Genomic DNA, 13,093 nt, shown 5'->3' with positions numbered 1-13,093 from the left:
ACACTTGGTCCTTTCTATTGTATGGAGGTACAAAATTTGATCAATATTTTCTGGGAAGTTTGTACCTGTGACAACTTGAGCTCTTCATTTAAATCTTGGGCAGCTAAAGCAAAAGCTGAAAAAAAAAAGATAATTACAGGTCAGATATAAACAGAGATTATCCATACACTACTAAAGCAAGGTTACGACTGAGCTTCCAAAAACCAATTGGAAGTATTCATATATTGCCACCTCATATGTGAGCAGCCTACATTTAAATATTTTGGATTTAAAAAAATATATAAAACCAGATAAAGTTAAAAGGTTAATTTTCTAAAATGAATTTCTTTATTTACAAATCTAATAGATGCTGTGAGAAAGATATTCTAATCATAATAATATGCAACTTGGGTAGCCAGAAACGTTTAACTTTGTGATCCTCTTGCTTGCAGAGTTTTAGCTGCCAAGCTGGAATTTGAAGATGGGATCTCAAATGTAGTCTCAAAATCTCATGCACAATGTTTTTTTTTCTTGGTCCGGTAAAAGATAATGCAAGCTACAAAGATTCCAATCATCTTTGAAAACTTCACGGAGAATTAATTATACACCGAGACATCTTGCTCAGCAGCTATAAAATTCTAACAGATCCTCAGGTTTTATGAATATGAATATGTACAGTACATATAAAAATAACTTCAGAAATCACACACTAATGTCAAAAGGATTTATGTGCATGAATGGGTTTTTGAAATTTTGCTTTGATATCTGATACTTTTGCAAGCATAATTCCCTTTGAAATTACCTTCTAATGCTTTTCTTGACACTTACAAGCAGATGACCCTGCTGTATCCAGTATCAGAAGACACAAAACTTGGTGATAGATAAAAGGTTTTCTTTTTTATTTGTTTAATTACAATTCCTGAGTTGGAATTAAGAAATACAATGTTCTGCACAGTTAACTACTGTATGTGACACTGTTGTAAAGTCTGAAATGGCAAAAATATTCCATGAACTAGAAAGGGAGGACCCATACTCCAGGAACCAGAGACCGAGTGTCAGAATGTAAAAGGCAAAGAATTAGAGTAAGTGATTAGTAGACACTTGGACCATGTTTGAAGAAAACATTCTTTTCACTTATCGGATGGTGCTAGTAATAGTAGTGGTATGTAGTTTCTGGCACAAAAGTAATAAAGTTGTATTGCACTAGGGGATACATTTTAAAAAGAGCGCACAGGCGTCCATGTCTGGATGGGGCGGGGGGCCAGTCAGGACAGCACCATTTTGCGCTGTCCCGGTGAAGCTCGCGTCGGCAGCCGACTGGCATGCGGAATTTACTTCACCTTTTCAGATGAAGCAAGTTCCACAACAAAAATAAAAATAGGTTAGTCAGGGTCCCCATCCCCGGGTCTCCCCCAGCCCGCCTCTTTGTAAATGTCCGGCACTTCCGTGCGTTTGGGAAATAAGCAATTGGCCGGGCCATTTGGAAAATGCGCTCATGCTCAGCGCGTGCATGGCCCAGCCAAGCGCATATTCTCCTGGGATTTCCACGCGCCGGGATTTAAAAATCCCCCCCGGTAGACATATAACTAAACATTAAAAAAAAAAAAATCAACAAGTGAAGCGAATAAAATCTATTACAACAGATTAAATGTGTAAAATGACTATATTGTTTAAATGGGGTAGAAAGACCTGTTTAAAAAAGCTCCATTGGTAGGAAAAGCTCCAGGCTGATTGTCTGGCTGTCTTCATTAAAAAGGTTTTGAAGTGAAACAACAAAATGCAGACAGGAAGGTAAAACATTTACAACTAAATCACGTAACTGTGTTCACACACCAGTGCGCCCCAGGGCCAGTTTTACAAGGGGAAGAGCAGCAAGCAGGGCAATTTCCTGAGGCCGCTGGGGCCACAAGAGGCCCCACTGGCAGAACTGAGTGATGTCATTGAGGCAGAACTTCAGGAACACACTGGGGCCCAGAGCAGAAATTAACACTGACCCTGAGCGGGTCCTCGCCCTTAGAACTCGTAGAAGATACCAGAGGATAAGGTGCCCAGGCCTGAGGCTAAAGAAGAAGTGACTTCATAGCTGGAGTAACGGGCTGAGAGCCAGGGGGACCAGGGTTCAAGTCATGCTTCTCTCACTGATCTCAGTGTGGCCTTGAAGAACTCACTTGTCTCCCATTGTCCCAGGTGAACACTTAATGCTGATTTACCATACCACATTAAAAATCAGGCCTATAACGTGCGTCAGTTAACATTTATCCACAAAACCTTGCACAACCAAATATTCATTGGCTTAATGACTCCCTTCAATACCGCACCTCCAACAGACTCGCCAGATCTGCCTATAAGGATCCTTAGCCACACCCGCACACAAACTCACCCAACTCATATCCACCAAAGAGCGTGCGCTTTCCTTAGCTGGTCCATCATTATGGAATTCTACGCCATCCGAACTCCGCCAGGAACACTGCACAGCTACCTTCAAAAAAAAGCTAAAGACCTGGCTGTTCGAACAAGCCTACACTTGAACTCTTTTATCCTTCCACCATCTCTCATTCCTTCCTCCCTTGACTCCATGTCACACTCCTCCCCCCAAACTCCACAAGCAATTGTAATATCGTTATTTTTTTTTCACTCTCCTATTAAAACCTTTCCTAGGTCAACCTGACCCTTTATATTTTCTTACTCTCCCCTTGTTCCTCTATACCCCTGTTACATGTAACTGTATTTTTCTCTCTCAGTTCAATGTATTACTCCCTGTTACCTGTAAACCGATGTGATATGTTTATGAACGTCGGTATATAAATTTTTTAAATAAATAAATGTATGAATGAGCCAATTGTTAACACATCTTCTTAAATGCATGAGGCCCTATTTACTGCTAATGAGTTTATTTTATTTATATTACGCCCTTTGGACACTTCAAAACAGATTACATTCGGGAACTGTAAGTATTTCCCTGGATCTAGATGGTTCACAATCTAAGGGGGTCATTTTCTAAAGGGATTGCACGAGAAAAGCTAAATCGGGGCGGAGTCCGCACCGGAAGGGGAGGAGTCGGGGTGGCGACGGGGCAGACTCCGCGACGACTTCGCTGACGGCGAAAAGGTAGGACTCCTTATCGCTGCCAGTAGCGTGCCCAATAGCGCCACCTTTCACGGTGGCGCTATTGGGTGCGAAAGCCGGCAGCGATCACACCGTGGTGGTGTGATCGCTGCTGGCTTTCGCAGGCCCGCCCCCCGCTTCGCACCCCTGCCCACCCCGTTACCGGGGGATTCACAAATCCCTGCGGTGTTAGAAAATCCCGCCCTAAGTTTGTACCTGAGGCAACGGAAGGTGAAGTGACTTGCCCAAGGTCACAAGGAGGGGGCAGCGGGATTTGAATCTAGGCTTCCCTGATTTGTAGTCCACTGCCACTAACCCACTCCTCCACTCCTAGATAAACAGAATAGCTTAGGTAAGAAGCTTCTTAATACAAGGACTCGCACCCAGGTGTAATTTGTTGTACAGTACCTAAATAACAAATCAATCTCGCAAGCATAATTATCTTTGCAGCTTTTACAGAAAGTACTGACTTAATTCTTAAAACTTATTTGGTTACTCTTTTCAAAATTCTTACAAGGAAGTAAAATGAGTCAAATTTAAGTGGATATTCTTCAAACTTGGCACAATAATACAACACTCTAACTATTTGTTCTAATTTACTACCTTTACAGAGTGAGAGGTACTCCTAGTTCAGGGTCATGGGGCTGATGAATTTCTATTTCTACACTGCTTTGTAGTAATCAACTCCGCTTGTTGGTACTTTTCATTGATTCAAATGATAGAAATTCATCAGTCATATCTGTGTATGTAAAAGCACCCCCCAAACCCCTCTCTGAGTTGAAAGTGTATACTCTCACAGTTATATATATAGCATGTCACACTGACCCTGTACAGAGGTGCTCTCTCTCTCTCTGCGATAACAGCTGCAGGTGTGTATTAAAATCTGCAATAATGTACTGTGTGCGTTAAAAACAAATAGGGGTACATTTTAAAAGACAGCGCGCGCGTGTACTTTTGTTCGCACATCAGGCGCGAACAAAAGTACGCTGGATTTTATAAGATACGCGCGTAGTAACTTACACGCGCCGGCGCAGCAGGCCCCGACACAGGCTGCTGTGTCGGGGCGCTCGGCCACGCCCCCGGACCGCCCACACGCCCCCGATCCTAAACCACGCCCCTGGCCACGCCCCCAACCACCCCTTTTTGCAAGCCCCGGGAATTACGCGCATCCCAGGCCTTGTGCGCGCCACCGAGCAAAATAGGCTTGGCGCGCGCAGGGGTTTTTTAAAAGGATTACGCGTGTACCCCTTTTAAAATCCGGCCCATAATGTGCAATGCAATAATGTGCTGTGTGTTGTGATATTTATCTATGCGATGCAGTTAACTGTACAATCTGCATAATTACACCCGTTTTATTTATCGCGGGCGTTATTTCCTCTACATTTATAGCATTTTGATGAATCTAGGCCAAAGTTTGCAAAGTTCTAACATCTTCACTACTACTTCTGTTTATATAGCAGCACAAAATGTACACAGCGCTATGCAGACATACAAGAGATAGTCCCTGCTCCACGAAACTTACAATTTAGTGAAGACAGACAGTCAAAACAAAAGTTTTGGATTCTTTACTTATTATAGATCAAGAAGGCCTTTTGCAAAAGTAACTCATGAGAGACTCTGGAGGAAATTAAAAAGTCATGTGATAGGAAGCAATGTTCTATTATTAAACAAGTAGACTTAAGAGCTAGCAACTACTTATCACTGCATGATAGCAGCATGGAATCTATTTACTGTCTGGGATCCTGCCAGGTACTTGTGACCTAGATTGGCCATTATGGAAACAGGATACTGAGCTTGATGGTCCCTTAGTCTGACCCAGTATAGCAAGTTTTTATGTTATAGAAATGTCCTGGAGATGGAAATGATGAGGTGATCAAGTTTTCTGACAATACAACTTTATTCAAAGTTGTTAAATCACAGGAGGATTGTGAGAAATTGCAAGAGGACTGGATTATCCAGAATCACGGTATGATTTATCCTGATGCCCTGATAAGGAACAATCTCCTTGTCGACAAAGGTTGCACTAATTTTTTTTAGTACATCCATGCCTTCTGTCACCTCGCCAAACACTGTTTATTTCTTTCTGTTATCAGAAGACTCAGGTAAGAACACAAAATAAAAGAAATGTAGACAAACTGGGGATAAGATCCCCAAGGTTTAGCCCTGATATATTGTATATATATATATATAAGCCGAGGTTGTGAGTAAACAACAGGGGGCTAAACAGGATCTTGCAAGACTGAGAGACTGGGCATACAAATGGCAGATGACATTTAATGTGGGCAAGTGCAAAGTTATAAGGAAGAGCAACCCAAATTATAGCTTCCATTGCAAGGTACCATATTGGGAGTCATCACTCAGGAAAAGGATCTAGGCGTCATTGTGTATAATATGTTGAAATAAGCAAGTTTGCTTACCGTAAACAGTGTTTTCCATATATAGCAGGATGAATTAGCCATGCTGTCTGGGATGTCCTCCAGGGCGGCCTAGGCGGATCTTCATAAAGATCACAGAGCTTTGGCTTTGTGCGGCTGCACGTCTTTTCCCACATGGCGCCATCTTCTCTCTTCAGTCTATAACACAGATTATCCAGTGAAGCAAAGAACTCAGAGGCTGTCCAGGGAGGCAGGTGGGTCAGCATGCCTAATTCATCCTGCTATCTACAGAAAACACCGTTTATGATAAGCAAACTTGCTTTTTTCCCGTCGATAAGCAGGCTGAATTAACCATGCTGTCTGAGAGTCCCCAGCTGAGGGTTATGAGCGCAGGTTGAAGACTCGGAGCTGGGATGTAACAGAGTAACAGAGTCCTCTAGTCCTGGATGGTCACTGTGCGCTCAACCCACCCTTGTTGTGGACAGTCGCGTTATCTTATCGCTGATTTTAGCACTGTCGAGCCCAGCGCCATATCCGAAAAGGCCTGCTGGTCAAGACAATAATGGGACGTGAAAGTATGCAGCAATGACCACGTGGCAGCTTTCCACATGTCTAGCAACAGTACCTTGTGGAGATGAGCCACTGAAGCTGCTACTGCTCTTACTTGCTGTGCCTTTATCATGCCAGAAATGCTTTTTTGCTCACATGACGTAACAGAAGCAAATGCACTGAGAAATCCAATTGGACAGAGTTTGTTTGGCTACTGGGAGGCCCAGCGCATTATTTATTTATTTATTTAAGGCTTTTCTTTACCGACATTCGTCAGGGACATCATGCCGGTTTACATCAAAACAAGGGAGCACAACATAGAGAAATCAGTTACGAAAAACAGGGAGATGCAAACATAATATGCATAAAAGAAAGGAATAGAGGCATAAGTAAGATATAATAAAACTAATACAGAGGCATACAATGGAAGAATATAACAGTAGAAAACTATATACAAGTCATGTATCGATGTCTTAAGTAGCGTAAAGCAGAAGTATATGACAGGGTGAAGAGGGCGTTCAATGATTTCGTGTAAAGAAACCGAGATAGGTGGGAAGTATACAGGGTGGGCAAGTTGTATTAGCTGGTGATAATGCAGGGGGGATTGAGATGCGGGGGGCTAGGGGTAGGCTTCCTTGAATAACCATGTTTTGAGGGGTTTTTTAAATTTCTGTGCATATTGCTCCAGTCTGAATTCAGGTGGCACGGAGTTCCAGGCATAAGGACCAGCAATGGATACGGCACGCTCTTTGGTGGAATTCAGGTGCAAAGGTTTCGGAGAGGGAGTGTGGAGGGTACCTTTATATGATGATCTGGTAGGTCTATTGGATGTGTGGAAGTGGATCGAGTCTTTCAACCAGTGCATGTTCTATTTGTGGAGGGTTTTATGTATGAAGGTGAGTGTTTTGTATGTTATACGGTGGTGGATGGGGAGCCAATGAAGATCTTTGAGGATGGGGGTGATGTGGTCGAATTTGCGTGAGTTGGTGAGTATTCTGGCAGCGGCATTCTGAAGGAGTTGAAGAGGTTTAATCGTGGCTTTGGGTAGACCAAGTAGGAGGGAATTACAATAGTCTATTTTGGAAAGGATAGTGGCTTGTAGTACTGTCCGGAAGTTGCTAAAGTGGAGTAGAAGTCTGAGTTTTTTTAAGGTGTTAAGTTTAAAGTAACAATCTTTCATAGTTGAGCCAATGAATTTTTGGAAGTTGAGGCGATTATCGATTATGACTCCTAAATCTCGTGCATGCTGTGAGAAGGAGAGATTTGGTGGGGGGGGGGGGGGGGTACTAATGTTGTGATGAGGCGGTGAGATTATGAGTAGTTCTGTTTTGGAGGAGTTGAGGGCAAGGTTAAGGCAGGTGAGAAGGCTATTTACTGAAGATAGTGTGTTTTCCCATCTTTCAAGGGTGAAGGCTAGGGAGTCAATAATGGGGATGAGTATCTGAACGTTAAAGGAACGTTAAAGGAAACAAACAGTTTCCTTTAACGTTCCTTTAACGTTCCTTTTCTCAACTGTTCTTTGTTTATAGTAAGCTAAGATTCTCATGCAGTCCAATGTATGCAGTAGCCTTTCCCTCTTGTTCCCATGCGGTTTTGGGAAAAACGTTGGTAATGTGATGGTCGGATTCAAATGGAAAGCTGAAACCACCTTAGGTAAAAAAGAGGGATGTTTTCACAGGGTGACCTTGTCATGGAGAAACTGTAGATAAGGGGAGTAGTGAACCAGTACCTGTAACTCAATTACTCTTCTTGCCAAGGTCACCGCCACCAGGAAGAGAACCTTCCAAGTTAGATACTTTATATGGCTGCTATGCAACGGTTTGAAGGGAGGAGGCATGAGCTGTTACACCACTAGGTTGAGATCCCACGAACAGGAGGCCATAAGCACAAGATCCCCTTCATAAAATGGGGGAGACCAGAGGGTGGTTGGACACCAGAAGCCCATTGCACGAGTGATGATATGCAGCGATAGCACTCACATGTACACATACGGATGCCGTCGCCAGACCCGCCTGATACAGGGTACAGAGATATTCTAATAACAACTCCGGGGAGCAAGAGAAGGGGTCTAAGTCTCTGCCACCACACCAGGCTGAGTATTGGTGCCACTTGCCCTGATGATTCCTCCTAGTAGAAGTGTTCTTGGATGACACCAAGATGTCCTGGACCTCTGTTGGCAAGTGCAAGGGGCTTAATATTCTCCTTTAAACCTCCAAGCAGTGAGATGTAGCAAGGAGTGATTGGGGTGAAGGAGGGTGCCGTTCTCTTGAGTCAGGAGTTCCACACTGTCACCCAGGAGAATAGGTGGGGCGATGGAGAGTCAAATTAGATAGATGCACCAAGTTTATCTAGGCCAAGCTGGAGCAATTGGAATGAGGTCTGCGACATCCACAATACACGTCTGGACTGTCTTGCAAATTAGTGGAATCAGGTGGTAAGCGTAAAAGAGTCCCCTCAACCACAATCTCAGGAACACATCCTGGGCGAATTGCTCCCTGCTGGGGTAGACTGAGCAGAACATCTGCACCTTTCTGTTGTGTATCATCACAAAAAGGTCCATGCAAGGGAGACACAATGTCGCGAAGAACTCATTTGCCACATCTTGGTGAAGAGCCCATTCATCCGGATGAAAAATCCCCCTTAGTCTGTCGACCATGGTGTTTGCCACGCCCGGAAGATAGGTCGCCTGGAGAAAGATGGATCATTCCTCTGCCCAGTTCATGATCTGGACGGACTCCCTGCACAAGATCCAGGAACCAGACCCACATTCTTTGTTTATGTAGAACATGGCCACCTGGTTGGCCATGTGGACCACGTCATTCTTTTCCTGTAGGAGGTTGCCAAACATTTGGAGGGCATTCTTTATTGCTCTGAGCTCCAGCAGATTTATCTGCTGAGAACATTCCCATGTGGACTACAGTCCTTGTGTCTTTAAGTGTTCCAGATGGGCATCTCCAACCCTTGGTTGAGGCATCTGTGGTGAGAACCAATTGATGCGTAGGGGCACGGAACAGTGCTCCTATGGTAAGAACTATAGGGTACAACCACCACATCAGATCTCTCCGCATAGGGTCAGATGTATTCTTCTGAAAAGTGGTTGCGAGAATTGGGTCCACTGCACTTTCAGTCCCCACTGTAGGCAGCGCATATGCAGACGAGTGCATGAACTACATATATTGCCACTGCCATGTGGCCCAGGAGGGTCAGGATCTGGTGGGCCGAGGGGCTTACACAATCTTTCTGTTGGGTTTGAGGCATAGTGTGGACTCTTAGTCGCAGTGGTGATGACTCCACCCATGGGGAGGAGCCCCGTGGGGAACCACAGCGATAGGCTAGACTCTGGAGATGGAAAGCTTTATTGTACTGCTGTAGAATGATGGTAATGGTGCATGAGAATATGGCACAGAAGTCCAGCAAGGTGCCAATATGTTCAGACAGCCTCAGATGACTAGGTCTCACCCAGATGTAGAAGGTTGGTAGTGTTCCGCAGAGCGGGATAAGCCAAACCTGGTGGGTGGAATTGGAGAGCTGGATCATAGAGGTACTCACTGAAGAGTAGTGCAGGAATCCCCCTGGTGGTTGGTGACGGTGGGACCCGAGGTCCGTGGTGCAGGATACTCTGAGCTGGATATGCCCTCGAGGAGCGAGTACCTGGAAGCACAGAATCCTGAAAAGAGAAGAAAGACCCCCGAGGAGCGGGGCACCCCCGAGGAGCTCTGGGCACCCGCTCCTCGGGGGCCTCTCGCTTCCAACTATCCAAAGGATAGTTGGAAGCGAGAGGCCCCCGAGGAGCGAGAGGCCCCCGAGGAGCGGGTGCCCAGAGCTTCTTCAGGTGCGAGATACCCCGGAGAGTAGCGAGGAGTCTAAGCGTGCAGCTTAGAGCGGTCAGAGTAGCTAAATCGAAGTCCTTGCTAACTCATTCTTTCTGAGTAGAGTGGAGGCTTAAAAACCCGGAGATATGAACATCATGCGGTGGGGATGCCCCCGAGGTTCCCGCCATGATGTGTAGATAAGCGTAGGCAGTGTGCACGCCCTAGGAGGCCACGGGAAGGAGCATGACGGACATGGACGCCCATGCTGAATTGGAGAAGCTGAGGGTTTCGGCACTCGGCACCGGAGGCAGCCAACTTACCCATGGAAGCGGAGAAAGGCAAAAAATAGGTGAGGCAGAGCGGTCGCAGCCATCTGCGACCAACAGATGCAACACATTCAACTGCGAGGCCAGGTTGCGAAGGGTTTGGGCTCTGTATGTAGGTAAGAACACTCTCCCCACAGCAATATTTATCTTGGCCCCAATGAATTGTAGAGTTTGCATGGGCTGAAGGCTGGATTTCTCGTAGTTGTTGATGAATCCCAGTCCTTCCAGACAACTTTTTGTCGTTTTCAGGTGCAACTGTAGAGTAGTGGGCCTCGGTGTCACTTGCAACCAATTGTCCAGGAAAGGAAATAGTTGTAGTCCCTGCCTTCTTAAATGGGCCACCGCTACCGCTAAACACTTCATGAAGACCTGTGGTGTGGACGATAGTCCAAAGGGGAGGATTTTGTACTGGTAATGATGCACAGAGCCAGGAGGAGTGGTGCATTGGGATATGAAATATGCATCCTTGAGATCCAGCGAGCGCATCCAATCGTTTGGTTGTTAGAAGGGTAGGATCAACTTGAGAGACGTCATTTTGAACTTCTCTTTCTGAAGAAATGTGTTGAGAGCCCGCAGGTCCAGGATTGGGTGGAGTGCACTTACCAATAGTTAAGAACATTAAAAAAAAAAGATTTGTCAGACCAAAGGTCCATCAAGCCCAGCATCCTGTTTCCAACAATGGCCAATGCAGGTTACAAGTACCTGGCAAGAGCCCAAACATTAAATAGATCCCATACTACTAATGCCAGTAATAGCATTGGCTAAATTTATATGCGTTTCCTTTTTCATCTTTTTTTTTTAAATCTACTCTCCCTCTGGACTTTTCTTTCTTGAAACCTCCATAACAGTGAACTGAATAAGAAGTATGCCTTAATATTTTCTTCCTCTGTATTTGTTCCTTCATGGTATGCTTCTTAATAGGTTATCCCTCAATCACTGTCTTGGGGTGCTAATGACACAGCTCTTGCTGTCATGACCCTCACTCATGCCGATGTTCATTCTGGCTTGCCTTCTTATGGTGCCTTGGGGGTCGTTCAAGACACTGTTAATATAATGTTTTGCCCCCACTCTTGGAATGCTATTTCCTTTGCTGCTGATGCCTGCCTGTAAGTTTCATTAAACTTGCATAGCACACCCCGATGTTAAGAGTCCAAAATAGATGCACTGCTTCTCCCAATGACTTAATGGAAATGATTTAAATAATATAAAATAAAAGAATGAACTAGGGGTCCAAAAGGAATGAAATTAGTTAAAATGGCAAAATGAACTGAAATAAGTTTTTTCTGTGCAAATCCCAACTATATATAATTCATTTTCTCCTTGTGAATTTTGCACCTCAGCGCATAGCAGCTCTGCACGTGATACCTAATTTTGCAAACGAGCTCCTGTATAATTCAAGAAAGAGCAGTTACCCCCATGAACAACCCCTACCTTCATTCTAATAAATGTATGCACCCCAGTATTACACACTGCTGGGCATTTAATCAACTACATGCACATTCTGAAACACAGGAGGGTGCTTTGTGCAATACAGTGTCACAAATTTCATATTAGGAAATTCTAGTCCAGGGCTGTTTTTCTTACTACCATCCTAATGAATTTTAGCATATCCAGATTACACAGGCATGTACAAAACAAACCCAACAAAAAAAAATAATAATAATCAAAACCAGAAGGACCAAAATACAGTGAAACAGTCGTTAGAAAAAAAAAAAGGAGTAAACCTGAATGCCATAAGAACATGAGTCGATCAGCAATAAACCTGTAATAATTTGAATTACGAAGATTTGAGGAGCCGGGTTAAAATATAACAAAGGAAAATAAAAATTCAGAGAGCTCTGCAATGCTTTGACAGCTCTTTGGGTTCCTTGCAAGGAATTTTCATTGTCAATTGGTTCTAGGGCTGAATGCCAGAGATTTGAGGGTCACGGTTCCCTAATCCCTCAAACTACTATAGAAATAAATTCACTTATGCGATCCACAGAACCATTTCAAAGTCCCCATTGATTAAAAATAAACTTGGGTTCAAATGCATGGCTCACAAAATTAACATCCAATGCTCTTAAACAAAACAAAAACACACACATACAAGTAATGTTCCCATCCCCCGAGCCCCGTCTAAGGGAAACTGCTGAGGGTGCAGATAAGCAACCAGAGCATGTGCCCTTTAGTTCAAACCCCAGGATCCTAGTTAGTTACTCCGCAGAGCTAAAACATGCAAAAGCACCACAGTTACTTACAGAAGGTGCAGGTAGAGAGGCAGAAGGCAGTGGCGATGAGAGGGATTTTGTTTACCATGTTGCAGGCTGTTTGAAGCTAAACTGTGCACAAAGAAGGGGAGGTTTACGGTACAGACGTCCTTCAAAGTGCCGCTCCAGGGCTCTGCACAGCCAGCCCCAGGATGCAGGACGCAGGACTCCCGGGCTGCCAGCAAAACTCGCAGCTCACGCCAGTTCCTGAAGTTCCGATGTAAGCCCGCGCCTTATTGGTTACCTAACACGGCTCCGCATTGGCCACAGGAGCCCACTTTCTGATTGGCCGGTAGGATTTTCTTTCAGAAAGCTTCGCTCCTTTTCCTTACTGTTGGTTGATACAGGGACTTGCTGAAGCGTAACGGAACAAAAGTAGGCACTGAGCTACAGGAAAACTTTAACTTTGTCACCCGAAGAAGTAGCAAAGTAATATATTCAAGTCGGAGAAAATAAATTTACTCTTTGGTACACGGATTCTATAGACCAAAAAAACCAGCTGTTTTTAAAATACATGTATATATGAGCACTTTCACTACAATGCTGCTACATATACTCCGATTCAGTAAGAAATTGCATGTATTGTATTCCAGAATGGCTGCAGCCATGCATTAAGCTGCGTCTTCAGTCTAACCTGATTGGATGTCAGTCATACTGACCCGATCCATAGCTCTGATGTAAGCCAGTGCCAAAGAGAT

At 44.4% G+C, this 13,093-nt stretch overlaps 1 protein-coding gene across 3 annotated transcripts in view; it reads right to left on the bottom strand.

Moving 5' to 3' along the window:
- The window catches only part of B3GLCT (beta 3-glucosyltransferase), a 196,331-nt gene extending 183,732 nt beyond the window's left edge, over positions 1-12,599 (bottom strand). For all 3 annotated transcript variants that reach the window (XM_029602651.1, XM_029602652.1, XM_029602653.1), the window contains exons 1-2: positions 12,387-12,599; positions 66-115 (exon numbers count right to left, since the gene is read on the bottom strand). In XM_029602651.1, coding sequence (XP_029458511.1) covers positions 66-115; positions 12,387-12,444 — 108 coding nt within the window. In that variant the 5' untranslated portion in view covers positions 12,445-12,599. The remainder of the gene's footprint in view (positions 1-65; positions 116-12,386) is intronic.
- Between the last annotated feature and the right edge of the window lie 494 nt (positions 12,600-13,093).

This window comes from Rhinatrema bivittatum, chromosome 5 (assembly GCF_901001135.1).
Source record: "Rhinatrema bivittatum chromosome 5, aRhiBiv1.1, whole genome shotgun sequence".
Taxonomy (NCBI): Eukaryota; Metazoa; Chordata; class Amphibia; order Gymnophiona; family Rhinatrematidae; genus Rhinatrema; species Rhinatrema bivittatum.
Note: the sequence above shows the minus strand (reverse complement) of the source record. Positions and strands in the feature narration are given on the sequence as shown.